General features: G+C 52.1%; 6 protein-coding genes across 6 annotated transcripts; 1 reads left to right on the top strand and 5 right to left on the bottom strand.

Annotated features, from left to right (window-relative positions):
* Nucleotides 1–2,063: 2,063 nt before the first annotated feature.
* Nucleotides 2,064–7,295, bottom strand: NEUTE1DRAFT_57508 (uncharacterized protein; the record flags this gene model as incomplete). Its single annotated transcript, XM_009848995.1, has 2 exons — nt 2,064–2,963; nt 3,033–7,295. 2 exons carry the CDS (start codon nt 7,293–7,295, stop codon nt 2,259–2,261), a joined length of 4,968 nt encoding a protein of 1,655 aa, XP_009847297.1.
* Nucleotides 7,296–12,833: 5,538 nt separating this feature from the next.
* Nucleotides 12,834–14,151, bottom strand: NEUTE1DRAFT_115864 (uncharacterized protein; the record flags this gene model as incomplete). Its single annotated transcript, XM_009849670.1, has 5 exons — nt 12,834–13,214; nt 13,318–13,642; nt 13,743–13,863; nt 13,969–14,002; nt 14,073–14,151. The coding sequence occupies 5 exons, from the start codon at nt 14,074–14,076 to the stop codon at nt 13,201–13,203; spliced, it is 498 nt and encodes a 165-aa protein (XP_009847972.1).
* Nucleotides 14,152–14,471: 320 nt separating this feature from the next.
* On the bottom strand, nt 14,472–17,334 carry NEUTE1DRAFT_76183 (uncharacterized protein; the record flags this gene model as incomplete). Its single annotated transcript, XM_009849669.1, has 5 exons — nt 14,472–14,881; nt 14,946–16,043; nt 16,106–16,880; nt 16,937–17,067; nt 17,134–17,334. 5 exons carry the CDS (start codon nt 17,224–17,226, stop codon nt 14,651–14,653), a joined length of 2,328 nt encoding a protein of 775 aa, XP_009847971.1.
* A 1,717-nt stretch (nt 17,335–19,051) lies between these two features.
* Nucleotides 19,052–21,458, top strand: NEUTE1DRAFT_76182 (uncharacterized protein; the record flags this gene model as incomplete). Its single annotated transcript, XM_009849668.1, has 5 exons — nt 19,052–19,217; nt 19,282–19,362; nt 19,418–19,756; nt 19,830–20,562; nt 20,655–21,458. 5 exons carry the CDS (start codon nt 19,052–19,054, stop codon nt 21,235–21,237), a joined length of 1,902 nt encoding a protein of 633 aa, XP_009847970.1.
* Nucleotides 21,459–21,502: 44 nt separating this feature from the next.
* NEUTE1DRAFT_115862 (uncharacterized protein) lies at nt 21,503–22,251 on the bottom strand (the record flags this gene model as incomplete). Its single annotated transcript, XM_009849667.1, has 3 exons — nt 21,503–21,856; nt 21,960–22,117; nt 22,187–22,251. 3 exons carry the CDS (start codon nt 22,219–22,221, stop codon nt 21,603–21,605), a joined length of 447 nt encoding a protein of 148 aa, XP_009847969.1.
* Nucleotides 22,252–23,059: 808 nt separating this feature from the next.
* Nucleotides 23,060–24,969, bottom strand: NEUTE1DRAFT_76176 (uncharacterized protein; the record flags this gene model as incomplete). Its single annotated transcript, XM_009849666.1, has 1 exon — nt 23,060–24,969. One exon carries the CDS (start codon nt 24,967–24,969, stop codon nt 23,161–23,163), a length of 1,809 nt encoding a protein of 602 aa, XP_009847968.1.
* Nucleotides 24,970–26,004: the final 1,035 nt, after the last annotated feature.

The raw sequence follows: 26,004 nt of genomic DNA, 5'->3' as shown, positions 1-26,004 counted from the left end.
GCAGATGCAAGACGGAAAGAGCGAGCTGAGATTGAATGCCGAGGAGCCCGAAACGAACTTGGCAAGCAGGACCTTGCGTGTGAGAGTGAATGGCGGAATGAGCTTGACGGTTGTTGGCGGTAGAGGTAGCTAAGCGCCGGCTGAGGAAGGCACAACTGTTGCGGCAGGGAAAGAACGGTTGCTCCACCTTTGATATGACCTGTGACCTCACAACGGTTTCTGAGGACGGAAAGAAAAAGCGATATAAGGCCTCACTCTTCAGTTCGTTCCGTCCGTCCCATAAAAGCTGCAGTCTCGCTGGGCTAGCGGAATGACTGAGCGTGCAGGAGCCTAGAGGTAGGCGGTGGGACGGCCTTTCCTTGGAGTTGAAAGTCGCGATGCACTCGCGGAGAACCAACTGAACTCAAAGGACTGACTGCAGTGGACTCACCGCACTATAGTACCTCTACACTTGAAGCGACGGACTACAGCAGCCGACCGATTGCTAATGTCAACCCTCCAATTCCGTTAGTTCCATGTCACTGCGGCCTTGAAAGAACTTACAAGTACTAACTTGAGTTGAACTGCCGCGGTCAACAGCTGAGTCCCTCAAAGCTCTTCAGAGTGGTCACAATGGACACACAAGGACGATAGGTATTCAGAGAATGAAACCTGAGTGTCAATAAAGGACTTGCAGTGTAGCAGGTTCGTCTTCGGAGGCCGGTGCTCCAAGTATTTGACTTTCGTTCGTTACGCTGCCGCACTGAACCCAACTGACGAGTGCCGACCAAGCATTGGCGTCGATTGAATAGGTGAGTGAAGGTGATGATGCTACGCAGTACGTGCAAGATCAGGCTACAGCGGCGGCAGCGGGTGCTATACAAGGATGGGTGAACTTGAACACAGGTTCCCAAGGCTTACAAGACACTCGGCTTTTGTTCCCTTGTTGAGTTTACTCACTTATCACCACGTACCCGTGGCAATTCGTGCGGCATGGCCCATCATTATACCAAGTCTGACTGACGCAAACTGTAAGGTTAGGACGGAACCAATACCAAACTTTAGGCCGGGCTTCAAGTTCCAAGTGCCCGTCTCTGCTGAGTGGTGAACAGTGGTGGGAACCGAACTAGATCACTCACTTACTGCACTGGTACCTCTAGCTACGATGCCCTTTTGACATCTGAGTTATGGACCTACCTTAATAGAGGTACAGTTTGGCGTGACAAGGGCTTGCTATACCGGCCGACTGGTTGGGGACGCGGCTAAAACGACTGGAGCTTGAATGGGTTGGACTTTGGCGAACTAATCACCAAGGAGATTCAGGTGGAGAAAAGAGTTGCAAGTTTAAACACTCACTGATCCCCACTCTCTGACGTTCGTTCGCCAATTCTTGACAACGAATTCTGAACACGCATATTCCGTGGCATCGTCCGCTTTTCCTAACCGGTTCACCCCATTTACGTTGGCATATTTTCACTAAGAATCTGCCACTTCCAATGATGGGTTACCACCTCGGAGTGCGATTTTTGGACATTTTAAACAGTTTACCTACACTTTCTGCTTCCAAGTTCCACTTCACCCTGCGCATGCTAGGTACTCACCTACTCCTCATCATCGAGTATTCAGCTCCTCCTTTACTCGCTATCGTCATTGGCCTTCCACGGAACTTGCCAGTTCAGTCATGAAGCACAGTGGCAGGGAACTAAGCCAGGTATATTGGCAGTATTTGCCGTTTCGAGAGAAAGAAAAAAAAAAAAAAAAAAAAAAGTCGATACAAGTGCCTAACCGGCCGCAACCATACGACACACACTTTCGTTTTTAATAGCAACAAATGCCAATGGGCAGAGAAGCAAATGCATCAAAGGTCCATAAGAGATTGCAGACGATGTTATGTGAAAAGGAGCAGCATGCCCGTCACACATTCATAGAATCAAACTGGAAAGCCAACCAAATCCTCGGCTAACTGTATTGGCAACAAATTCATCGTGATGGCTGTCAAAAAACTGTCATTGTACCGAGCATTGAATCATTTGTCCGCAGAGAGTCCAGCTCGCGCTGTGTCTTCCCATGCCACCAAAAAAGAATGAGAAAGAAAAGCAATGGCTTGATTTGAAATTTGCGCAAATTGTGTGCAAATGTCTTTCCTCCTCCCATAACTCCGTCAGATCTAACTTGATATTTCCCGCCTAGCCACGATAGAAGCAGAAAGGAGAAAACGAAAGAATCTAGTCTTACTAAAAGATGATGGAACTGGCAATAAGTGGCCCTTTACCCAGCCCTCAGAGATAGATATCCCCACCAACGCCGTCAACCCACCTCTGCCACGCTTGTTCATATGCATCCTCCAAGTCCCTGACCCATCTCCGCGTATCAAACAACGCACAAGTCCACTTGCTCTCCCACAGCAATTTCCTCAGCTCGGCGAGTCTTCCGACCGGTTTACCATAGTAACTAGCTCTGTAACCGCCGTGACCACCACCAGCACCACCAGCACCATTATACCCTGGCATACAAAACCCATCCACAACCAACTCGTACGTCAACCCATTCGCAAGCTTGATAGCCCTGTTCTCGTATTCATAGTCATCGCCAGCAATCAGATCCTCAGCCGCCTGTCTTCCCGCCTCACTCTTCGGCAACGCTCCCTTGAGAATCGACGCCGCCATACGCGAACACATCTTGTACTCGTACCGCGGCAGCGTCAGCAGCGGTGTACTCGACCACAGGACGTCGGCGGCCGTCGTATGTGCGTTGCACTCGGGTGTGTCGAGGAAGAGGTCGCACACGCGGGCGCGGGCGATGTGTTGCTGCTTGGGAGCCACGTCGGTGAAGATGATGCGGCTGGCGACTTCCTCACCTGCCCAGAGCTTTGCCGTCCGGCGGAGGTTGTTTTCGCCGAGCTCGGGGAACCGCAGAAGCCACAAGATAGCTTTGGGAACATGTGCTAGTATGCGAAGCCAGGTTCGAAACGTAGTAGGATCGATCTGTTGTACAAGGGCGTTAGTCAGCGGAGCTGCACATGCAAATTCCCTTGCAAAATTGAGGAAACGTACCTTGTAGAGTTGGTTGAAGTTACCGAGGATGATCCTGTCGTCTGGGAGGTTGGGGAACAGCATCTTGCGCATATTCCATCGCCTCCTCTGTTCCTCTTCCCACGTCATCCCTCTCTCGTCCGAACCATCGGCAGACTGTTTGTGATCGCAGCAAAAGAATGTGTCCTTGCAATATATGAGATTCTCCGAGTATACCCAATCGTCGGCCTCGGCATCAGCTTCATCACGGAAGACATCCTCCAGACTTAGGTTGTCACGGTGTGGACGCAATGTTGATGGTGGCACTGACGTCGTATCTGCGAGCAGATAGTCGCACCACTCAGCCCCCAGTGTCCCTGCAAATCCCATAAAGGCCATTTGAATCGGTGCAGGTCGTGCTGCGAAGACCTCGTTGCGAGCTCCTCTGGTATAGCCGTTAAGATTTACCAGGATATGAATTCCATCTGCAACAATTTGCTGTACCAGCCGGTCGGATGACCAGGTGCTCACATCTTGGAAAACTGGTGCCTCGCGCTCGATCTGTTGGCGGTGAACCGACTTATCGCTGGCCGTAGTCGCATAACAGAAAGCCCTCACCCGTGTATTGTCGTGGAATCCAAAGACAGATTGCATCAAGTGTGCCAAAGGATGGTTGTTGAAATCGGAAGATACATAGCCTATGTTGAGTTGTGGACTTGGTGGTTTCGGGGGTTCATATACCGTGGCGGGGATCCAGGAAGATCTGAGGGTGGAACACGAGATCCTAAGCGCATTCCTCTGAGAGATCATTCGGACATCCTTGGCTGTGAGAGGACATGTAAAGGTGTGGAATGGTAGGACTGTTGGCGCGGTTGGAACCGTGAGAGTGCCGGGAACCCTTGGCCGAGCGTATCCAGAAGCCGACTCTTGGCCGTTGATGTACCTGTCACGATACCAACGCCGCACGGTAGCTTTTGTAGCTCGTTCGATCAGCCGTAACACCCGGGAACCTTCCCATGGTTTACCAGACCATTTCTGCAACTCCGCATCTAGGTCCAGTGTACCATCGGCGATAGCAGCCCTGGCAGTCTTGAGATAAGCCATCAACTGCATAGCGGATTGTTCTTGCAAGACACCGCAACCCCAGGCAGACGCTTCCCTCAGCTGCTGGGCAACAATGTCAACCACGCGCTGCATGAGGCCGCTTCCCCTGCCCTGTTTCGTTACGTCTTCTAGCATTCCATCTTCACCAACATGCCACCGATCGTACCTGCCGTTGGCAAGCAGAACTCCGCCACGGCCCCGCCAGTCGCATACCGAGTTGAGAGCAGTAGAAAGTCCACAGACTGCTTCAGCGAAATCCGGGTTCGAGGTTACGGCCCGCTTGTAGTAGACGATGGCGTCGTTGGTGCGACCCCTATCCTTGACCGCATTTGCAAGATTCGTTAAGGCAATGTCAAAAGTGCCATCACAAGCCACTGCCTTCTCGTACATGGAGATGGCTAGATCGAGTTGGCCGATATCCTTAAGGAGACTGCCCAGGTTCGTATGAAGATGTACATGCTTCGGATCCAACGTGAGTCCGTACTGGTAGTAAGCCAGCGCTAAAGCAAGCCCACTCCCAGGTACAATTCCAGGGATCGGTGCCGCCGTAGAGGCATCTGGGACAGACACCTGTTGTGATGCCGTGAGTTGGACGCTCGCAAGAAGAATCCCCACGTTATTAGCTGTGGATGGACTTTCCTGGAGAGAAAGAGACAAGTAGTAAAGAGCCAGAATATCACCAACACTGGGTGATTGCTGTGGGACGCCTGTACCAGAACCTCCATTGGACATGGCATCTTGCAAGATTTTGGCCAGTGAAAGCAGAGCGTTGCTTGTCGTTGATACGGCCGACCTCCTCTGACTACTCGATACAACGTATCGAAGCCCAGGGAGATGCCCACCGCTAGCCGCAAAAACGAGCTTAGCAGTGTGTTTTGCTCTCTCAGGAGGGAGCAATAGCGGTGCAGATAGATTCTTTCTCGTCGAATTCTGCAGCGATACCATCCCACCATTCCCTGGATTGAGGACACTCTGTATCAGGCGGATGAGTGACTGGAGTCCCTTGACCTGTCTTCCGGCGCTAACTAAAACAGCCTCCTCGAAAGATTTGGATGCGCCATCTATGTTCTTCAGGGAGTAGAGGATGTTCCCTTTGGCATGGATAATGCTGATCATCCGCCCATTCTCGCTCCCAGGAATAGCATAGCCACTCGAACCAAAGCCTGGTTGCCTGCTATTCTCCGCAGTGAAGGCAAAGAATGTCTCGGGGCTATCGGTTTTATCCCCATCATGCAGAAACGGGTCAGGGCTAGGTTCTCTAATGGTTGCCGTCGATGCCGTGTCCGTTTCGCTCCCAGTTTCACTGACTTGATCATGTGCTGAACCAGGACTGGACATCCTCAAAGAGCGCTGAACGAAGTCAATCACCTTGACCGCTTCTGGGCTCTTATGCCTATAAATTAGCATATTCACCAAGCTCTCCACCGCCTCCAAATAGCTCGGTCGTTTCTTCACGGCTTGCATCCAGTGGTGCTCGGCTTCATCAGGTCTGTTCATGGAGTAAAGTGTTGCTGCCGTGTGGGAGATGGCTTCAACATGGCTTTCGTCAATGCTGAGCACCCGTCTAAACCACTCGAGTGCCTGATCGTAACGCTCGAGAGCGTAATGAAGGCACCCGCCAAGCAACATACCATCCACCCACTTCCACCCACTCTGCTCACACAGGTTTGACAACACATCCAAGGCAGTCTTTGCTGCACCAATGGGCGAGTTGAGCTCAAATGAACGCTTAGGCAGCTTGGCCTGATAATACTGCCCTTGTGAGCAAGGCTTTAGATGGCTGTTGACGTTCTCAAGATAAAGTGAGTGAAGATTAGAGTGGCCGGACGTATAACTCAGAGGCCGCGAGGCAGCGTCATTTTGGTTCGAGTGCTGTGGGTGGCCATCGGTTGCGCCTGGACGCGTGGAAGGGGCGGAGAATTGGGGAATAGAAAAAGTAAGTGTCCTGGGCGGTCTTGGATAGGCAATCCGGTGCCCACTTCCAGGCTTAGTCGCTTCACAACGATGTAGGTGATTCAAATACAGGACTAGATCGTTATATGTCTTGTGGGCTAAATGTAATGCCCGATCTTTGAAGTGAACTGGCGACGAGGGCTCCCCAATGCCTTGTTGAAAGCTCCCGCCTGGTTTTGAGTTCATATACTGATTGTTACCGCCGACATATGTGGCATGTGGCGTGAAATGTGCCTGATTATAGCGTGAAAGGCCATCATCGAGGGGGTAGGCTGAGAATGGCAACCTGAGCGAGTGTGCGTGACCCGGCCCATAGACTTGAGGAAGACACTGCTGGATAGCCGAGTTCGGCGGAACGAAAGCGCTGTCAACGACCGCACCTGTTTGCGTGTAATGATTCCCTAGATTGAACGAGTTTCGAAAGTCAGGATAGACACCTTCTCTGTGCACCGCAGGTTGTGGGAGCGCCGCGGGACTGTACACTCCTGGAGTCATGGACTGGGTGTAATAGCCAGGCCCCAGAAGTGGTTGCAGATTGGACACGGTATGATGACCAAACTGGGGGATGGGCAGCGCAAGGAGGTTACTATCTGCTGCACCAAAACCTTGCCCCACGTTTGATGGACCAGCTCCCCAGCCCAGCGGTGTCACGGAGCCCGACTTGAGCGAAAGTGTCTCGGTAGCCGAAGCGAGGCTTCCTGAGGTCAGTGGGGCAGGATACGGCCAAGAACCGGCGGGTACGGAATGCTGAAGATTGCTTGACGTAGACGAGCCAGAGAGCCCCTGATCGACAGTGCCGGGAAAAAGCCTTGATGGGCCCGGAAGGGCCATCTGCTTCAAGGGAGGTGGCCCGGATGCCAGGTGTGTCAGTGAGCCATCGTAACCATTATCGATAGTTCCTCTCGGAGTTTTTCGTCGAAGTGAGTGTTCGGCGCTGTGGTCTGGTCCGTGGGATCGGTGAAAGGTGGTCGTGATGCGATGCAAGGTCGGCTGGGTGCTGCGAGAAGGGAACAACCGGGGTGTCACGTTCAAGTTGCTGACATGATGGTCATGGAGGTTCGACGGCGGTTGGTGGCTTTGTTGGTGGCCTGGTTGATGCCCCTCTTGGTAGTGCGAAAAGCCCTGATGGTAAGTGAAGTAGTCTTGTCCGTGCGAGGGCCCGTGGCCATGCCCATGTTGTGCTTGAAAGGAGGCGCGATGATTGAACGATGGCGGCACCATATGGTGCATCTGGACTAGATGTGTCATTGTATCATCTAGCAATGGCCAGACCAAACGCGTGTAAACCTTTGCGAAAGCTGATCAGGATTGGTAAGTAACTTGCAAGCGCGATATCGAAGAAGATGGAGAACGAAAACAAGTCCAAGGATGGGTATAGAACTCCGGGTTAAGCAGGCGATCGAATCATGGAAAACACGCGAGATCAGAAAGGAGTGACGAGAAGTTGAGCTGGCGAAGAGCTTGCCTGTCGAGTTGGATCAGGCCGAATACTTGGTTGCTCGCCGGTTAACGCATCCTGATAATGTTGGTGATGGGGATTTAACGAGCGGCCATCCAGCACTCGAACGTCAACGAATCCGTCGGACCAGGCGCAAGACCCGTTATCATCTGATACCCGTGGTGATACTGAGATGGGAGTTCCTGTTCCGTTTGGCCCCAAGTCCTGTCTTCCTTCTCAACTTTTCGCTTGTCAAAACTCCTGTCAAGAACGGCCCCGCACGTTTGGGGGGTTTAAAGCAAAATTCTGTGATGATCCGCGATGGCCAAATAACCAGCAATCTTGACCAATCAACCAGCGCCGATTGTCAGTTCCAGCGCCTTGCGCGCTCGTGCCAGAGGCCGAGAGATACAGACAAAGATAGCGCCGAGTAGGGCGTGAGGTTCTTAACGCGAATTGACGGTCTGAGTGCGGTGCGAATATGGGTGCGGGTGCGGGGACCTTCGGCGAGCGGGAGCGAACAAATGTGAATCAGGTCTGACGGCGGCGGCGACGTCCGAAGATACGTATAAATGGAGACGACGAGGACGGAGCTCGAACTCGGCGGGACTCCGGACTCGAAATGTAGAAGTAGCGCCGGAAGGTGGAGCAATCTGGTCCGAAATCCGAATGTCTAACGCGCGTTTACTGTGTGTCGATTTGTACTGCAGGTTACTTGCGGCCGACACTGACTGCGGCCCGTTAGACAGCGAATTTCCTGCAATGTAATGTACAGCGGCTTTGAAGCGAGTACTGGATAGGGATCGGGTGGAGGCGATTGCAGGAGGAAGCGGTTTGAAGATCGGTTAGGTTTGTTCGTTGCAGCAGAAGAAGTTGAGGTGCGAGTTCTAGTTGGAGCTGAGATGTCGACCGGAGCTGGTAAGAAGGACGAGTTCCCCTACACCACCTAATCCACTGCATTACACTACACCACAATTGAAGATATACTAAGCCCAGTGTCCATGTGCCTGCCGTGTCTGCCCTACCTTATACGCGGCAAGAGCCAACTGAAATTCGATCCAGGTCAAGCAGGCGAAACAAAAGGCACCAAGAGCAACCAAGAAGCAGGGGCACCAAAAGACACCGGGGGCGGCAGGCGGTGCACATTCGCACCTGCGGCCTACCGACGGAACCACACGGAACCTTCCTGTCTGGCTCGCCTGGGACGGTATCAGCCCGGGGGCCCTGTTGTTGCACCCCTGTCGCTTTCCACTTAGCCCCCCGTTTTGGCGTGCTCCAGTGCCCCTGGGTGGGAACGAACCTGCGACTAGAGGGCGTGGGGGGCGCTAGGTAATTAGCGGGTCAGGAACGGTAACTGCGACATGTCAATTCATATGAGCACTCCGAGCGTACTACCTGTTATGTACGCCCATATTCCTCTCAACACTACCTCTAGGTACTGTCGAGTTCAAATACTACTAACAGGAAGATCGCCGGGTGTCCTGCAAGTAAATAGTCGCGATTCTTGACAGATAACCAAGGACGATAAATGCACAAGGCACACAGACATCACGACGTAGGTATGTACACGCGGACAGAGTCGAAGCACCTTCACATCCTGTACCACCACCATCAATCATTTCAGCATCAGTAACGGGAAAGCCGTCACCAATAGAGCGCCATGCGAGACGTATGCAGCCTTCCAACAGGCAGCATGGGGTGGGAAACAGGGTTGCACTCTGCATCTTGTCACTCCATCTGATTTGCCTCTCCATCGGTGGCCTCGCCCGCCCAGCAACTGCGCCCACTACCCAGAGCAACTACAAGAAGAAGCATGTATCTCTCCTGCTCTCGTACAACTAGCACGACATGAGCAGAAGCAATCCCAAATAACCCTACGGGCGTGAAGCCGTGAACATCGGTCCTTGATGAGACCAAAAGGGTCCTTTCTCTCTCCCCTCCTAAGCTACCCAACCCCTCCTGCCTCTGATTGTCATCAGCACAATGCTGACCGGGAACAGGGGAGTAGATTAGGATCGAAGCAGCGGGCAAAGCTCTCACATCCTCCCAGAAACCTGCATCTTCTTCCTTCTCCCCGTCATCGACATTGGACAGGCTAGCCCACCACTTCCACCACAACGCTAGATCTTTCTCGGCACCTCGGCAGTCTGTAAATGAGCTTACCCCTTAGGCCCTGTGACGCCCTGAATGAATATGCTGAATGGATGGAGCCATGGGAACAAAAGTCAACATGGTCGAGATGGTGCAGCATGTCTTATCACATTCGTTTCTCTTTTTCATTGCCCATTATCGGATGACTTGGAGGGAGTCATGCTTGCTTATTCCCATTACCGCCATTGTCAGTTGAGTTGCTTTCGCCGCACCCAAACTTGCTTCTGCTTCGCTGCTTCTTCCGATGAGATGCCTTGGGAATAAGCAGCCGCGAAAGAAACATCATCCTGTTCAAACAACCAAAAAGGCGAGCTTAGCTGTCTCAGGCCATATGATACCCCTCCTCCCCCACCTTTCTGGTCAGATCTTGGTGGGTTTGGCAAGAAAGGGTGGTCCGGTCACATAACCCGGACCCGGCGGTGTCCTGGGCTGCAGCCAGCCAACGGTGGCCAAGAGCCCAGGGTTCTATTCAGCGGACGCGCAACCGACATGTCACACACGTAGTATATACACGAGGCGCAGATGAAGAGCCAAGTCGGATCTTTACACAGGCGGACAAGCTTGTAACATGAGGTAACTTCGCAAGTATCCCGTTGCGGCCGCCATTTTATCTAGACAAGATACTAATCCACCTGCCATATCACCTCTTCAATCGGGTGGATCGCTGACATCGACAGGTACTTTCAATTCACGAGCACTTCCCTGAACCAGCTGAACGGGGTCCGAGCGATCAATCGCCGCTTTCACCACGATTCATCCGAAGTTGCCTAATGAGCTGGCCGTTTGAAAATGTTTAACACATGTGGACAGTCCAGGGCTCTTGATGTACTTCGCTTCTCTTGTCCGAGTTTCCTTTTCCCTGTTTGGAACATGGTAAGCTTGGGTACTTCTTTCACCTCTCAGGAACGTTTCGTTATACAGGGCGGACCACCGAAGCTATTACGTGCCGCACACCTTTAAGGCCACTCACAATGCTGTACCATCAAAAACCTCGTACTGTAACCAGTACCAAAGTAGCAAGCACCAAGCAGTTGTAAATAAGGCACGCCAACTTGATCTTACCTGCATAGCACAGCGATGTCTACACTCACCTGCCGACATACATCGCTACCGAGTATGTACTACCCATAGATGGAAATAAGCTGCTGCGCACACATATGTGTATCCACACATACAATGTGTGATCCGGATTCTCACAGGTAGGTATCACACAGCCGCAAAGCGGGCAATCGAAAACATTAGGACAAGTGGACGGTCAAGCCACTTACTCTGTCGTCGCCATTAATGTCCCAAAATTCCGAGAATCTGGATTATATGTTCTTACCAGCGGTGGGGTATAAGAGAGAATGATCCAAAACGAAACATATCGACCCACATTATATGAGATTCATATTGACGAAGACCGAAACGTCTTGTTCATAGACAGTGTACGAAAGAGGAAGCGTGGATGAAACAGACCAAGAGATTCTTTTCCTCTGAGTCAGCAAAGGAAGGGGAAAAAAAGAAAAAAAAGAAAAAAAGAGGCGTAGACAGAACTTTGGCTACCTCCTTATACGGATGAGATTTTCAGAGCCCAAAAGAAGGCCTTCATGAAAGTTGTGTGATGATGACATCCATAAGATGGTCTTTCAGTACTTGTCTTTTGGACGGGAATTGCCGTTGTTAACACACGCTGTTATGCATTTACTACTACCCTCAGCTCTCTGCCTCTATCCTCTACGCATCAAAGTTTGACACCAGTCACTCACAAATTCCAATTATCACCTTTACTACCCGTCTTTCTATCATCCCTCCCTCCTTCCTTTCGTTTAACCAAGCAACTAGCGTACAAATTACGAGTGTCCAACAACAACAAAAACCACAGCTATCTTTAACTCTTGAGAGCCTTTTCCACATCGTATTACCTACCTACCCAAACCTTCCCTGGCCGGCCGTGTCCTAGATAGACTGCAACAAATCAACGGATGAGCGCAGCTACCTCACGTTTGCAACTCTACATGGCATCACATCGCTTACTTGAGATATGCTCGCATTGCATAGTACCCCCCCCCCTCTCTCCCGCCTTACCGTATGCACATTCATCAACCCGTATGTACATAGATACTTTGTAGGTGCCGGCGTCTGCGACTTTTTGAATTGGTGTAGACACCACGAAGAACTAATTTGATACCAAGAAAGTGGCTGGTTGACGGTGCGGTCAACATGGAGAGAAAAACTCCTCCTTATAACAATTGATCATCAAGAAGAAAGGAAAGAACTGAGCTGAGCCCAGTTGGACAAGTCTGGGCTGATAAGAGCGTTTGAGAATGGTATTGACAAACCGATTAATGGATGCCTGACCAGTGGAATCACTTGAGCTGAAATGGCCGGGCAAACCTTGGATCGAATTAAGCAAATGGTGGTAAGCGAAAAGAGAGTTGTGTTCATGAAAAAGTGATGTTGAGGTGCCGACAAACAGTTACATGGGCGTGCGATGGTGCAAGCATTCGAATACTCAACTTCAACATACCTACTCCTAACTGTCAGTGAAAGTGTTGGCTTCTAGATCAACACTTCCTCACTTCTTGTTCCGTATTTATCAAACGGGAGTGATTTGTAAGGAGACTACGGGTTGTGAGTGAAAAGGGTGCTCAAAGGACGACAGAGAGCTTCTGAGAGTGTTGATGCCATGCCATGGTCTATAGATGCTGAACAAAATAGACATGAAACAAAGTTCAGTTGGGGTGAGAGCCGCTTTATCGACGACAGAACCGACTTGCACAGCGGTCCAACGGGACGGCATGAAGACGGGGATGGACTATGGCTGTCTATCCCCAGATATGGTTCCGAAACTCGCAAAGACGAGCACTTCCTGTGGCAGTCTTGATGTTGAACAGAGGTCATAACGTCAACCCAGTCCATCATCATAAATGTACGACTGTCATTCCCACCGCAGCAAGATCGTATCTCATTGTCACAGCAACATACATTGGGACCGTGATTCTCTGAAACAATCTTGTATTTTGCTATCTCGGTTTCGACAGAATCGTTTGCTGAAGCAGTCATCGTGGGTGGAGTGGATCGATCGACAAGGCGACAAACAAGGGCGAGAGGGGAGATGTAGACCTAAATGATGGACCTCGATCTTCCACAGCAATAGCCAACGGAACCCGTGGTGAGTAATAGGACCTTTAATCTTCCTGAATTGAAAAAAAAGAAAAACCGGGAGTGACCATAGAGAAGAGGTCAAACTCGGGTGAACTTCAGGGACTGCGTAGTCAGTTGAGGGGGCGGAAACACATCACACATGATATCAAAGGGGGGAACGGATGGAGGCAATGAGTAGGGGTTCGGCGCTGCGCTTATTCCTCGAGTGTCTCGCAAACCTAGATACCAAGCCCAAGTGTCGTAATGGACGGCTGTATACAAGTGCACACATCAGAGGCGAGGAACACGACGGCTCGGCCTTCAAATCGTCTTTGGTGATCTTTGATTTGCCGTCGTTTGGCAGGCCTGATCGTAAAGCAAGCCCTGAACTCCTAAACACATGCCAAGAATCCCAATTTGACCTTTTTTGGCCGACATTTACTCCTCGGGAACTGTAACAAGTCAGCAGGGGCGCTCAAGACCGAAGCCAAGGGAGACAAGCGCAAGACGCGCCCATCAGAACAGGTTATGAAGCGCAATGGGAGAGCAACGTACCATCGATCTCGCCGGCGTGGATAGCCTCCTGGACGGCCTTGGGGCTCTTGCCGTCAACCTGGCAGCCGACGGAGAAAGCGGTACCGAGGACCTCGAGGACGGTGCCCTTAAGCTCCTTGGAGAAGGACTTGTAGCGCATAGTGCGGGCGATCTCGACGATCTCATCAAACGAAACAGACTTGTTGTGCTTGATGTTCTTCTCCTTCTTGCGGTCCCTGGGGGGCTCCTTGAGCGCACGGATGACGAGCGCGGAGGCGGTAGGGACGACGGAGACGGCCGCCTGACGGTTCTGGATGGTGAGCTTGACGGTCACGCGGAGACCCTTCTGTATTCGTTGAAAATCGCTTTGTCAGAACTGTATTCCCCCTTCGTTTCGCTCATGGCGTCGTTCATATAAAGTCGGATAGAGAGCCAGAATTTCGTACCCAGTCACCAGTAGCCTTGGCGATATCTTCGCCGACCTTCTTGGGGGAGAGACCAAGAGGACCGATCTTGGGGGCAAGAGCCGACGAGGCACCAACCTCACCACCGGTGGCCCGGAGGGTGCTGCACACAGAAACCGCCCGTCAGTATGTCTATAATTCGTATTCGTCGCGCGTATCGTGTCGCATCGAGTCGCCTCGAGCGACGGATCGTCGGGTGTGTTCTTACATAACCTTCACCTCATTAGGATCAAACTTGGGAGCTGCAAATTGCCATGTTGTCAGTTTTGAGTACTCAGTCGATGACAGGCAAATAGTAGGGCCATAACTTACGCATGGTGACGGCTGGTGATTGTCAAGATGCACTTGGATGGTGTTCGTGGGAAGGAGGAGACCGTACCGAGGATCCAAGACAACAACGAAATCGAAAAAATCCCAATTGTGGGATCTGGACCTGCCTGCCCTAAGATTTTGGCAGTATGTGGCTGGTGCTTTTGGCGGGGCACCAGCCACAAAATAACCGCTTTCAGCCACAACTCAATCTAGCCCGGTTCATGGTCGGTTACTTAGCGCTGTGCTGCAACCGCTACGTTCGCCTGCCAACACCTGCCAAACTAGGGAAAACAAACCCCCCTGAGTCTGATGAGGACAGAAGGCCAAGGCCTCCAGTCTGCCGCCCAGAGAACCACAACGACATCCCATCAGTGGCAAAACTCCAAATGGACTTGGAGATCATCAAAAACAGCACACTGGATTCATATTAATGATGTGATCTATTTGTGTGCTCGTATAAGTCCACATAAAACTAACGCTAGACAATTCCAACAAAGTCGTCCACCGCTTCAGGGGCTTGCATTTAACTTCATCACTCACTTCCAGCATCTCACTCGGCCTGTCCACTGCCCTCACATTTAGTTGGTTCCACTCACGGCAAGCTTCATGAGATGCTCCATGAAGGTCTGGAGAGAAACATCGTCGGTGAAGATAGTCTGGGCGCTCTGAGCTCCAACACCGCCATAGGCGCCAGCACCTGATGTATGGGTAGTGGAAGGGTTAAGCTTGGAAAGCAGGAAACGAGCTTGGGAACCGCCCTGGTCGCAAACAATGAAACGAGGGAGAGGGAAACGGTCGGTAATGAGATCCTGTACACAGTCAGAAAAAAAGCCCCGACATGATTCGATCAGAGATGAACAGGAGATAACTTACCCTTGCATCTTCCTTGGGCTGCTCCAAAAGTGCAGCAAAGTTCTCGTATCCCTCTTGGTCTTGGTAGCCGGCCTTTCTCCATTCCGCGATCGTCTCACCATGGAAGATCAAAATGTGGAAGAAGGTATCGAGCAGAAGGATGTGGGTAGGCTGAATGGAGGTAGAGTCGAGCAAAACGGGGACACCGCCTTCTTGGTCAAAGGTGTAGGAGTCGAGCGTTGGTTGAATCATGATGAGCGAGTTACTAACATCCTCATGATTGAGAACGTGCCGATAGAATGCGGTCTCATCGGGAGAGTTGTTAAAGACCTGCAAGAACTGACTCCTACGCAAGTGGAACATGAACTGTGGGTATAGCGTGAAGTTCTTTTCCAAGCGGAACGATGACGGGTCGTCCTTGCGGTAATCGGCAAATCTGGCGCAGAGCCTGATGAGCATGCGGTCAACCCACCGGAGCACATCAGGCCCATCGTCAACCTCCGCCTTGAAAACAGCGATACGCGACATGAGCACGGCTGCTGCCTCCTGGTCAAATGACTGCGCGATGGCCGGGTCTCCGGCAGGGCCGCTGAGGTTTCGGGCAATGGTGGTCACCCGAAGGTGGAAGTGGCCAGACGAGTGCTGGTAATAAGTCAAGAACTGCATCATTCCCTTTTGAGGACTCTGCATGTTCTGGGACGGGCCGCCTTGGTTGGCGATTTCGAAGTAGATACCGTAGCTGGAGCTGGGGTCGATACCGCACATCTTCCACGTGCAAGTGTTACCTATGCCGCACTCGGTTTCGCCGACGGACGTCGATTTTTTGTTGAGAGAGACGGCGTGACCAATCAACCCAGTAACCTTGAGTTCCTTCGTTGTCAGTACTTCCAAAACCGCATTGAAGCCCATCAGCAGATTGTCATCTGCGTCCTTTTCGAAAATGCGGACGAATGACTGCTTAAACATGGATGAGGTGAAGCTGTCCGTCAGAATCATGTGGCCACCCGTCGAGTTGCATAGACCCTTCATTTCAAGCAAACCAACTTGATCAAGACAGCCGGCAAAAATGTCAATAGTGTGGCCGTTGTGCGCAGTTCGCTTAGCGAGGTTGTCGTAGAACTATAGCGAATGTTAGCATGATACAGACTGTTTCCCGCACCGCAACTTGAAGATAAACGTACCTTGAGTGCCTTCTTGTAATACTTGATGTTGTCGCGGTCGATATCGTGATGGGAGCGGATGGGCTCCCTCAGCTCGGGGCCAACAACCATGCCAGGTCCCTCAGTGGCCGGACCACCAGCAAAGAGCATAATGCGACCACCGGCATTCTGGAACGACGTTTCCAGCAGGCCAACAGCTACGGACAACGCAACACCGGTGCAGCGCAAGGCTCTGAGGTTACCGGCGACAGGCCAGGGATCCTTCTGAAGCTGCTCAATGGCCTTGGTCAACTGGAACTCGGCCTGAGAGACCGGAAGCAAGAATCTTGAGGCAGGGCCGGCCGGGAAGGGCCTGCCAGGCTGTTGCATAGGCATGCCCGGACGCATAGCAGGTTGTACGAGCCCAAGCATCTCCTGGACCTGCTTGGCCGCGTACTCCTTGTTACCGCGGAAAACATATGATTTGGGGCACTCGGTGTAGCCAATCTCGTGGACCTGGGCCATGGTGCCGTATGTAATCAGGCCGACAAGGGCGTGCTCGGGCAACAGGCTCAAGCTCATGATGAGCGACTCCTTGAGAGCAGCCAAGCTGTCTTCCTCCTGGCATGTATCGACGACATAGAGGAAGATCGGAGGGGCGGGGGCGGGCCGCGAGAGCCTGTACTCGATGGTAGTGTTGGAAGGGTGCAGCTCGGGTGGAATCGCATTCGCGGTAATGTCCTTGTAGTGTGGCGGGAGAGGATTCCTCGAGAGACAGAAGGGGCAGATCCACAGGCGGGCGCGCACATCGACTTGACTGGGCGAGGGTATCAGCAATGGGCGCGACAAGTCGGGGCGACGAAGATGGCTCACCAGTAGGGGTTTAACACGGAGCGACAGGGCTGCTTGCAACTGACGGGGTCGAACTGCAGCAGAGGCGTGTCGGGCTTCTCCTTGAGAGGGGTATAAAGGGCGCCGATGGGGACGACGAGTCTGGAAGCTTCCTGGAGAAAGGGTCAGCGATAAAGGGGTTACGCGAAGTAGCAAGTATGCGAAAGAGCGGAACTGACCATGCGGGTGCTGGGGAAGACATTCCAGCTCAGACGAACGCCATCACGGTCCTCGACCTCGCCCCATTGCTCCTTGAGGGCTTCGTAATCCATGTTGATGTCGACGGCGTCCTCGGTCGATGGTCGCAGTCGGGGATAGAGAGGAACAGCTGGAGAAGGGTGATGGTGGTGTCGGCGGTTTGTTGGATTAGAAGATTAAGGGAATTAATGTGGATGATCCGTCGTCTACGCGGTGGTAGCTCCAGAGATAGGTACGGGGCGGGCGGCGGGCAACGGGCAACGTCGTCGGGCGGCTACGTGCAAGGTGTCATTAGCTCCGAGACCTGGAACGCACGAGACACTCGAGACATCCACCGTCCACCACACAGTCCACAGCAGCTGTCTTGCGGCAGGCGGGACCTGAGGCTAGATGTGGAAGCTAGGGGGAAAAGCGGGCTCCGTGCGAGTACATACCGCGGGGGGAGGCAATAAGGTACGGACGGGATCCCAGTTGTGGTGTGTGTCGCCAGGAAGATGCAACAACAGAAGAACCTCTTTGAACCTCTTTTTCGACGCTCCTGAAAATTCAAGGTCCACTTTAAAGTGTTGACTGCTGTCCAGGAAGCCTTGCTCAAGATCACAGAGTTGACAACGCGCTGCTCTTCTGCAATCGGTCAAGTGGTTTGCGACAAGGTGATGGGATAGATATGTTCAGAAATATCCCAATCGCTTCTACTGCAATGGAAGCCGACTGCAACAGGCGATATCAATTTCTGATTTGCGGCTCTGTTGTCGTTTGCTCCCCCCCTCCAGTTGTTGAAAAGGACAGGTACCTCGTTCCCCTCCATCGCAAGGCAGGGGGCAGCTCTGCTGACAGACGACGGGAGGCTGCTTGCCAGCTGGCAGGTAGCCGACGAGCTGGCGCCAATCACCACTCAACCTCACCGTGCCACCGCGGCCACCGTGGTAAACCGCATCTCCAAGCTGCAAGTTGCAATCTTTGTTCCGTCAGCACGAAATCGTCGGATGTACCAAGTGTTTTCCCGGTGCAGTGATGTTCCCGCGGCGTTGGATCATGAATGAAAAACATCATTGGCGAATCGTGACATCTCGACATGGAAATTGAAACCTACTCAGCATCGTATGCTTGCCCTCACCATCGACGCCTCGGGAGACGTCAAGCTTTGATTCCGTTACCCTTGGGCTCCAGCCATGATTCCGACCTGTGGCCGGCTGGCCGTTGAGTCTTGGCTAGCTCTGATTAGCCTGCTCGCATCTCTGTCCTAATGCTCGGTCTTGTGTCGATCCTACCACCATGCCAGCATTTGGTGTTCTTCAAGAACCGTACCCTGCTCGCCCCATCCTGTTTCAGCCCACTGTGTCGAGCATGACCAAAATTCTTTTTTGTGTTACCGTTGGGTTATCCTGAAGAATCCGTCTGTCGCGGGGGAACCCAGTTAAACACTCGCTCGCTCGCTCGCTGGCTCAGTCAGTCAAGCCAGCAGATGGTAAACTCGCGGCTGTGCTGCATAGCACAAACGCCCGCTCTCCGGTGATCACCCTCTCTTTTTTAAGCAGGCTCACTTTCACTTGTTACTCGACGAGTAGGGATCAGCCTTATCTCCTACTGTAGTGCTGACTTGATGCAACCCTTGGGTACGCTAAGATACGAAAGGGGCCGAGCAGCCGCCAGGTAGCAGTCAACAGGCACCATTGACAGTCCACGGTGATATTACCGTGGCTCACCTCTCCCGACCTCGTTCATAATTACAGTCGGATCCTATAGGATCATCACCTACCACCATGTCTCGATGGCGCTTCAGGGGAGCTAGCCCTTTTCGTGGGTAGAAAGCTGACACGCGTAGCATATTGCTCAGAAATTTCTTCCTCCTCTCCATTCTTCTCTTCTCTCTCTTGTTGCCCTTTGAAATCAGTCATCATGGTCAGGAGGTCGATTCCCCTTTTGTGCTGTGTAATACAGCCGTGGATTTGCCAGGCGGCTAGCCCTACCACCCTACCCAAGGCAGATGAATCAATCGTCCTTCCACGACAGGTTAACGGTGCTATCAGTTCCTCGACATTTCTGCGCAGAGGCTATCAATCGTGTGAGCATTGCCGCCATTGTCTCTTTCTCAGTGCATCATGACCATCTGGCTAATCGAACCAAAGCCGCGGTTTTAAACGGGCGCGTGTACATTGACGGTGGTGAGGTCTCGTACTACAGCGGTACTGACATCACCTTTCAATACTGTAAGACTCCACGCACTAACTGTCGAAATCATGGTATATCCTAACTCTCCCGTAGCGAACTCCCTGCTTTCTATCGATTTGTCCCAGGACTGGACAAGTGATTCAGTTCGATTCGACTCAACATCCAAACCGTCCGGTGCCGCCAACCTCGCTGGTGGAGGGCTTTGGGTAGACGAGACGGATGGTGTCTTATACACGGGATTCGCCGGCACCAAGTCTAATTTCGGAGATAACGCCGATCAGCCTCAAGGCCTATGGTCATTCAAGCCGGATGGCACAGGAGGCGGAACCTGGCAAAACCTGAACAACACTGCAGACAAGACGTTTACGGAACAGCCGAGACCGTACAAAGGCAAAACAGCCAGTGGCAATGGTTTTGGTTACTTCCTTGGAGGTACGCAAGCTTACTATCAGCGGTCTTGGAGACTTCTTTGTAGGAGATCTGTGAAGCTGACCTCGATCAACAGGCTATGAGAGGTTCGGTACCAATGCGTCGGATCTCACTGAGGCACCGATGAGCAGCCTTCTTACGTACGACTTTGCGTCGAAGAAGGTCACCAACGAAACCGTTAACCTTGCCTCCACACAGGGGTCGGAGCAATTTGGAAGCATGCTTTACGTTCCCAACTTTGGCAAAAAGGGCATCCTCGTTTCCGTGGGAGGTCTCATCGCGAAATTGCAGACAGACAACAACGACGAGAAGCGCGTTTCCCTGGACACAGCACGCATCTTCGACATTGACAGCAGAGCTTGGTTCGAACAAAGCACATCAGGCACTCCCCCCGCACCAAGGCAGGAATACTGTATGGCTGGAGTGGCATCGGACAACCAGACCTACGAGATCCTCATCTATGCCGGCTGGGGTGGTCATTTGGGCAGTGCATCCGTACCCTTCGACGATGCCTACGTGCTCACCCTGCCTGGGTTTTACTGGACCAAAGCGCCCTACACAGCGCGGAATCCCAGACACTCCCTCAGCTGCAACGCGGTCGGCGGTGGTCAAATTATAACAATCGGAGGCGTCGACACTACGAGAGAAGGGCCCATAACATTGTATAAGGGCGTTTTCACGACTACTGATCCATTCCCACAAGGCATCGCGGTGTTTGATCTTGCCACTTTAAAGATCACAGACACTTACAAAGCGAACCGAACCTCGTACTCGCCTGCGTCTGCGATTCAGTCATACTATAACGATAAGTAAGTAACCTCCAACTCCCTTCAGAAGAAAAGACCAACACCCAAACACATTAGAATAATCACTAACCAGTCCCACCTTGCATCGAAAACAGAGGCAGAAAACCCGAGTCCGGCTTCACCAACAGCCAGCTAGAGTCCGTCTTCGCGAACCAAAACTTCAAAGCCACCGACAACAGCGACGCCTCCTTGCCCCCGACTCCCACCAACTCCTCCTCACCATCTCCCTCAGGCTCGAAAGACCCCTCAAGCAACACTGGGAGCAAGAGTAGCAGCAATGCAGGAGCCATCGCCGGCGGCGTAGTAGGCGGTGTCGCAGCCATTGCCGCGGGAATTGCACTGGGCTATTTCCTCGCTCGAAGACGTACCAAGAAAAAGGGCCTTTTGGAGAACGAGGAGCAGCAAGTCCAGCAGCAGCAGCAGCAGCAGCCACAATCACCGCAGGGACAACAACAACAACCACAAGAACCACAACAACAACAACCACAACAAGTACAGGAAATCAAATGGCAGCCGGGGGGTTACGAACCTTATCCTGCTGGTGGTGGCGAGGCGCCATACACTGATGGTCGTGGGTACGATGCGGTTGGATATCAACATCCGCAGGCTTATGAGCTCCCGCCACATCATGTTGTTCATGAGATGCCTGAGAGGCGAAATGTTAGTGAGATGCCTTGAGATTATGGTAACGACAGTGAGAGGATGGTGATCAACATGACGAAACTAGATGAGACGAGGGGGTGACGGCATACCACCTATTTTTCGGTTATGCATTCCCATTGACGAAGCACTTGATGAAGACCGAGGTCGATAATGGCTCTGTTAACAAGAGATTACCCCTTCAAATGAGATGCACAGACACATCACAATGGTGAATTGAATGGTTGATTATCCACAACATAGCTGACTATTCTACTGTTGCGATATCCTGGTCACTTCATGATTTCACTTTCATCTATGTTGCCATTTTATCTACTTCAAGCTAGTCGTTTTCCTTCCTTACCACCTCGCACACCCCTAACCCTCCAGCTCCGATTAACGCACTAATGGAAAGCAATTTGCACAGCCGTATACGCCGCCATCAACTTGAGCGCCAACAAGCTCAACGAGCTGGCGATGCCGAACTTGGTGCGGCCCTGCGGTCCTTTCTTGGTGTAGCCAATGGTGTATAATACCCTGGTCAAGCTCCACAGGCCGCCCAGGGCGCCGGCGAGCACGGGGTACTTGAGTCCCGCGATGAGCATGGAGCCAATGGCGGGGGTAAGGTTTTCGGTGAAGTTGGCGTGGGCGCGTTGGGCTTTTGTGATGGGGGGGATTTGAATGTTAGCTTTCATTGAATGACAGGGTACCTAGGTTTAAAGGAAAGGAAAAGGAAGGGGAGAGATGTAAAGAGGACATACCGCAGTTAAAGGCAAAAGCCTTGGGATCCTTCTCGGCCACCTCCTGGGGGGCGTAGGCGGCGGGATACTTAATGCCCGCGGCCTTGCGCTGGATGCCAGTGTTGATGGAGTGAAAGCTGTTGGCGAAGAAGGTGGAGACGGTGGCTAAGAGGACGTAGCTAGTAGAGGATGTGTTAGTACGAGATTATAAGGGAAGTAATTTGAAGAATATGGTGATGTTAACTTACCCGTACTCGTCGGGGAGAGTCAAGATGATGGCCATTTTGCTTGTTGGTGTGATGTAGTTGGTTCGTCAAAGTTGTGAAGCTGATGGAAAAGAGAGTAAGCAAAGGCAAGTAAGTGTTGTATGATTGACAAGTCAATCAAGATGATGCTCTACGAAATGAGGGAAGGAGGGAAAGATCACTCACTCACGTATATCTCCTGGATATTTAAATAGTTTCTCTCAGTCTATTTGCAACCCTCTTTGCTCTCCAGTTATATTACAAGTTCACTCGTAGCAACCGAACTTGATTAGTCAAACCGTATGCTATGATGAACCCTCATCAAGAAGAGGTCATCTGTGGAGTTTCCAGCTGCTTCCAACGGCCAACGCTAGCCATTGGCCAATCATGTGTGACCTCGGACTCTGCATCACCCCGGTGGCAGAAAGGACACGGTACGATTTGTGCACCTATTCCGTTAAATGGAAGGTTTGTTACCCCGACCGACCGACTGTTGTGACTTGTTTCCTTGTCCGACGGTTACGAGGATATCATTCCGTTCTTCAAAATCGTACACTCTTCTCATCGCCGATCATGCGTGCCTGTTTGAATGTGTCTTGTCAATCATGGTCTCATACCTCCCCCCGATACTTCAGTTGCGAGATCAACCAAACAGTTGAAGGCAACATGTCTGACCTACGATGCATCTAAAGACAGTTTCATGGCTTGCATAACCGTTACCCGCAACCTCCCTAACTCCATTTCCCCTGAACACTGAGCGGGAAGCGGGCGATTCCAGCAGGCCATCCAGATCTCCGGGTACGGCACAGCGCTGAAAGACAACTCGCAGCCAACCATCCCAGACAGCGATATCTGTCAGAGGGATTGCATCATTTCAGCCCTACAAAAGAAGACCCCTTTGCTTGAATTATAGCATTATATAACCAGGTTGAAGGTTAGGTATACAGTATCAACAGCTCTAGTTTCCCCAATTTCGATCAACCAGTACACCTCTCCTCTGGCGGCCGCCACTCCAGTCCCAGCCCTTCAAACACCCGTCTCTCCGCCGTGAGCATATCCGGCGCCGGCTCACCGTTCGGCCCGCTCTCAAAATCGACCCAAGTCCCATCAGCCCTACTCCGGATCCCACTGCTATCAAACTTGAGCGACCTTTCCTTCTTGCAATACCTCCTCAGATCCCTCTGAAAAGTCGTCCCGCTCGTCCAACCCAACACCGCACACCCGGCCGTCTTCCACGGACTGATAATGATATCGACCCTCCTGTGCGGATTCGGATTCTTTTTCTCGCCCGTCGTCCAGTGCGGATCCTGCCACACCACGAGCGCCTTATCCAGCGTGTCAAACCCCGTCCCGCTCTTCTTCTCGTTCCCCTTCCAGGCCACAGGCTCCTGCCCGCGCTCGGTGTTGGCCGTGCTCAGGATCAGCGTGTGTGTGATGTAATTTGACTGTTCCAGTGCCACTACGATCTGCTCAACAAAACCCCTGGTTGCGGCCTTGTCCGGGTGACTCAGGACAACGTCCACGTCGCCGCTCGCCAGCTTGCCGCGGCGGTACCCGCCTACAATGACCATTTGAAATCCCGGGTGGATCTTGTTGGCATGCTCGAGGATGATGTTGGCGATAGACTCGACCTCGGCCCGAGGTATCTTCTGCTGGAACTCATCGTAGTACTTGACGCCAATCTGTTGGACGCGCGTCAGGGTGTCCCAACCGTATTCAATAATATCGTCAAGGTCGCGCCAGCCTTTGTTGTAGAACTCGCGGGCAGTGGTCTCGGCGACGCCCCAGATCTCGTGGAAGAGCTTGAGGACGGCCAGCCGGGGGTCGGACTCATCTTCCTTGGCCTCCTGTAGCTCGCCTTGTTCTCGGAACTCTTGGTACAGCTGGGCGATCTTGAGGCCGCAGCCTGGTAGTCTCGCTACTTCGAAGGCGCTCTGGAGAAGGTAGGGGTAGGAGATGAGAGCGGCTATGGCGCTGGAATAAGCGCGCACTCCAATCTTGTCACCTAGCAGCGTCCTGGCTGTTCTGATTTTCGTGAGCTCCTCGATGAAGGGTTCGTTGGGTGGATGCGTGGGTGCAGGACGCTGGCATGCATAGGTGGTGTGCAGGTAGGCAGGGATGGGGGGCAGCTCTACTTCATGTTCTGAAGTGGTCATATGAAGCAATGCTGGGGCCTTGGTGATGAAGTGATCGCGTCGACCGTGGCTGGTAGTGCTGTGAGAAGATCCAGGCCGTGAGCCATGGGAAGAAGGCTTCGGGTCTGCTAGTGCACGTTTGATGATATTCGCGGCCTTTGCTGGTGATGCTTGCTGCAGCTTGGCGGGTTTGCTCTGCTGTTTCCGACCTCTGTATAAGGTATAGTCTTCTATGGGTAGGACTGTCCCGGCTTTGAGAGACTCGGTAAACCAGGCGAGCTTGACCACCTTGACAGTTGTGGGGGCTGCTTTAAGAGTCGACTGAGTTGACTGGGTTAGGAGAGGATGAAAGTCGCCATCTGAGGCAGTGTCAGAGTCTTCTGTGATAACGGAACCCGGTGTCTGGAACCTCCTTCGCTTGAGGCTGGGAGACGTAGGTTCGTCTGTCTCCGTTGTCGATATCTCTTCTGTTACAAGTTTGTGTTTTCTAAGCTCGAATAAGACCCGTTGTTTCCGGTGCACGTTTCCCAGGATGACTTCGGCCTCATTGATGTCATATGTGAGGGTTGGTATTTGTTCCTCCAACTCGTGGAGCTCGTCCGCCCCGAGATTGGTAGGAAGCAGAAAGATGACCGGGAAGTCCAGTGTCATTGTCGCCAAATGTCGACAACATCAATATCCAAATAGGTCGGCATTATTCGACAGCGATGTCCAAAGAGCTCGGAATGGTGAAGGGCCGTTGGGCCGCCGAAGACTACACCCCGCAATATCCAAAAATGACAGCACAAAACGGCTGATACCGAATCAACACCAAGGTCTAGAACAGGACAGCCAGCGAGCCCAGGTTTGATATCTGTAGTCTGAATCGACACCAGCCTGTGACGTGCATCAAACTTTGTGCCTCGTGTCAACCATGCGCACAACTTGAAGATGGGATGAGGAGAGATTAATGGGAGCCACACAAAGATATGAAAGCAAAAATCGTGAAGCCACTGATGAAGGTCAAATTTCCAGTTGGAGGTGTATGGACGTTTTGGGGCTCTGGTTGTTTGGCTTGGGGACCGCACATGACGAAATGAATTGGTTCAAGTCTCGAGTCTCGAACTGAAAGCATCAAGGGAATCGGGTGCAGGTAAACTGAACGGCCTGGAGAGACGTGCACAATTGCGCACTGTGCTTAACAGTTCACTCAGTTTCGGTGGAGGCGGTCCATGCGCTTGTTCGAGAAACTTCATGTATGTGTACGTATTATACAAATCTGTTACATGGCCTCGCCGCCGCCGTTTCCATTGAACTTGCGTTTTTGATAAGCTAACAGAACTCATCACCGATATACCTTTCAATCATATATTCAAACATGTTGAGTCAGATCACGCTGCCGCAGATACTGAATGTCTACATGTGAAATCCCAGGTACGTACCACTCGCATGCCAGGACCGTAACGGGCATTTGATGTACGCAGCGCTGCGGGACCATCCACTAGCATTGCTTGGCGCTGTTAGAGAGCGGGAACAAGACCCGCCTCACAAGGTTCAACCTCAACCTTCACTTCACTTCACTTCGACTTTTTGATTCATCATCAACCCGGCGTCATTCATTTGTGCCCACGGGCCTATATTCTAGTGCCTCAACCATCAACGTAACTTGGGCAGATTATAGCACTCGAGGTTCTTGGACGACCGGCC

The sequence above is a fragment of the Neurospora tetrasperma genome (genome assembly GCF_000213175.1).
Source record: "Neurospora tetrasperma FGSC 2508 unplaced genomic scaffold NEUTE1scaffold_1, whole genome shotgun sequence".
NCBI classification, from domain to species: domain Eukaryota; kingdom Fungi; phylum Ascomycota; class Sordariomycetes; order Sordariales; family Sordariaceae; genus Neurospora; species Neurospora tetrasperma.
The sequence above is the reverse complement of the archived record's forward strand: the minus strand, read 5'-3'. Positions and strand labels throughout refer to the sequence as shown.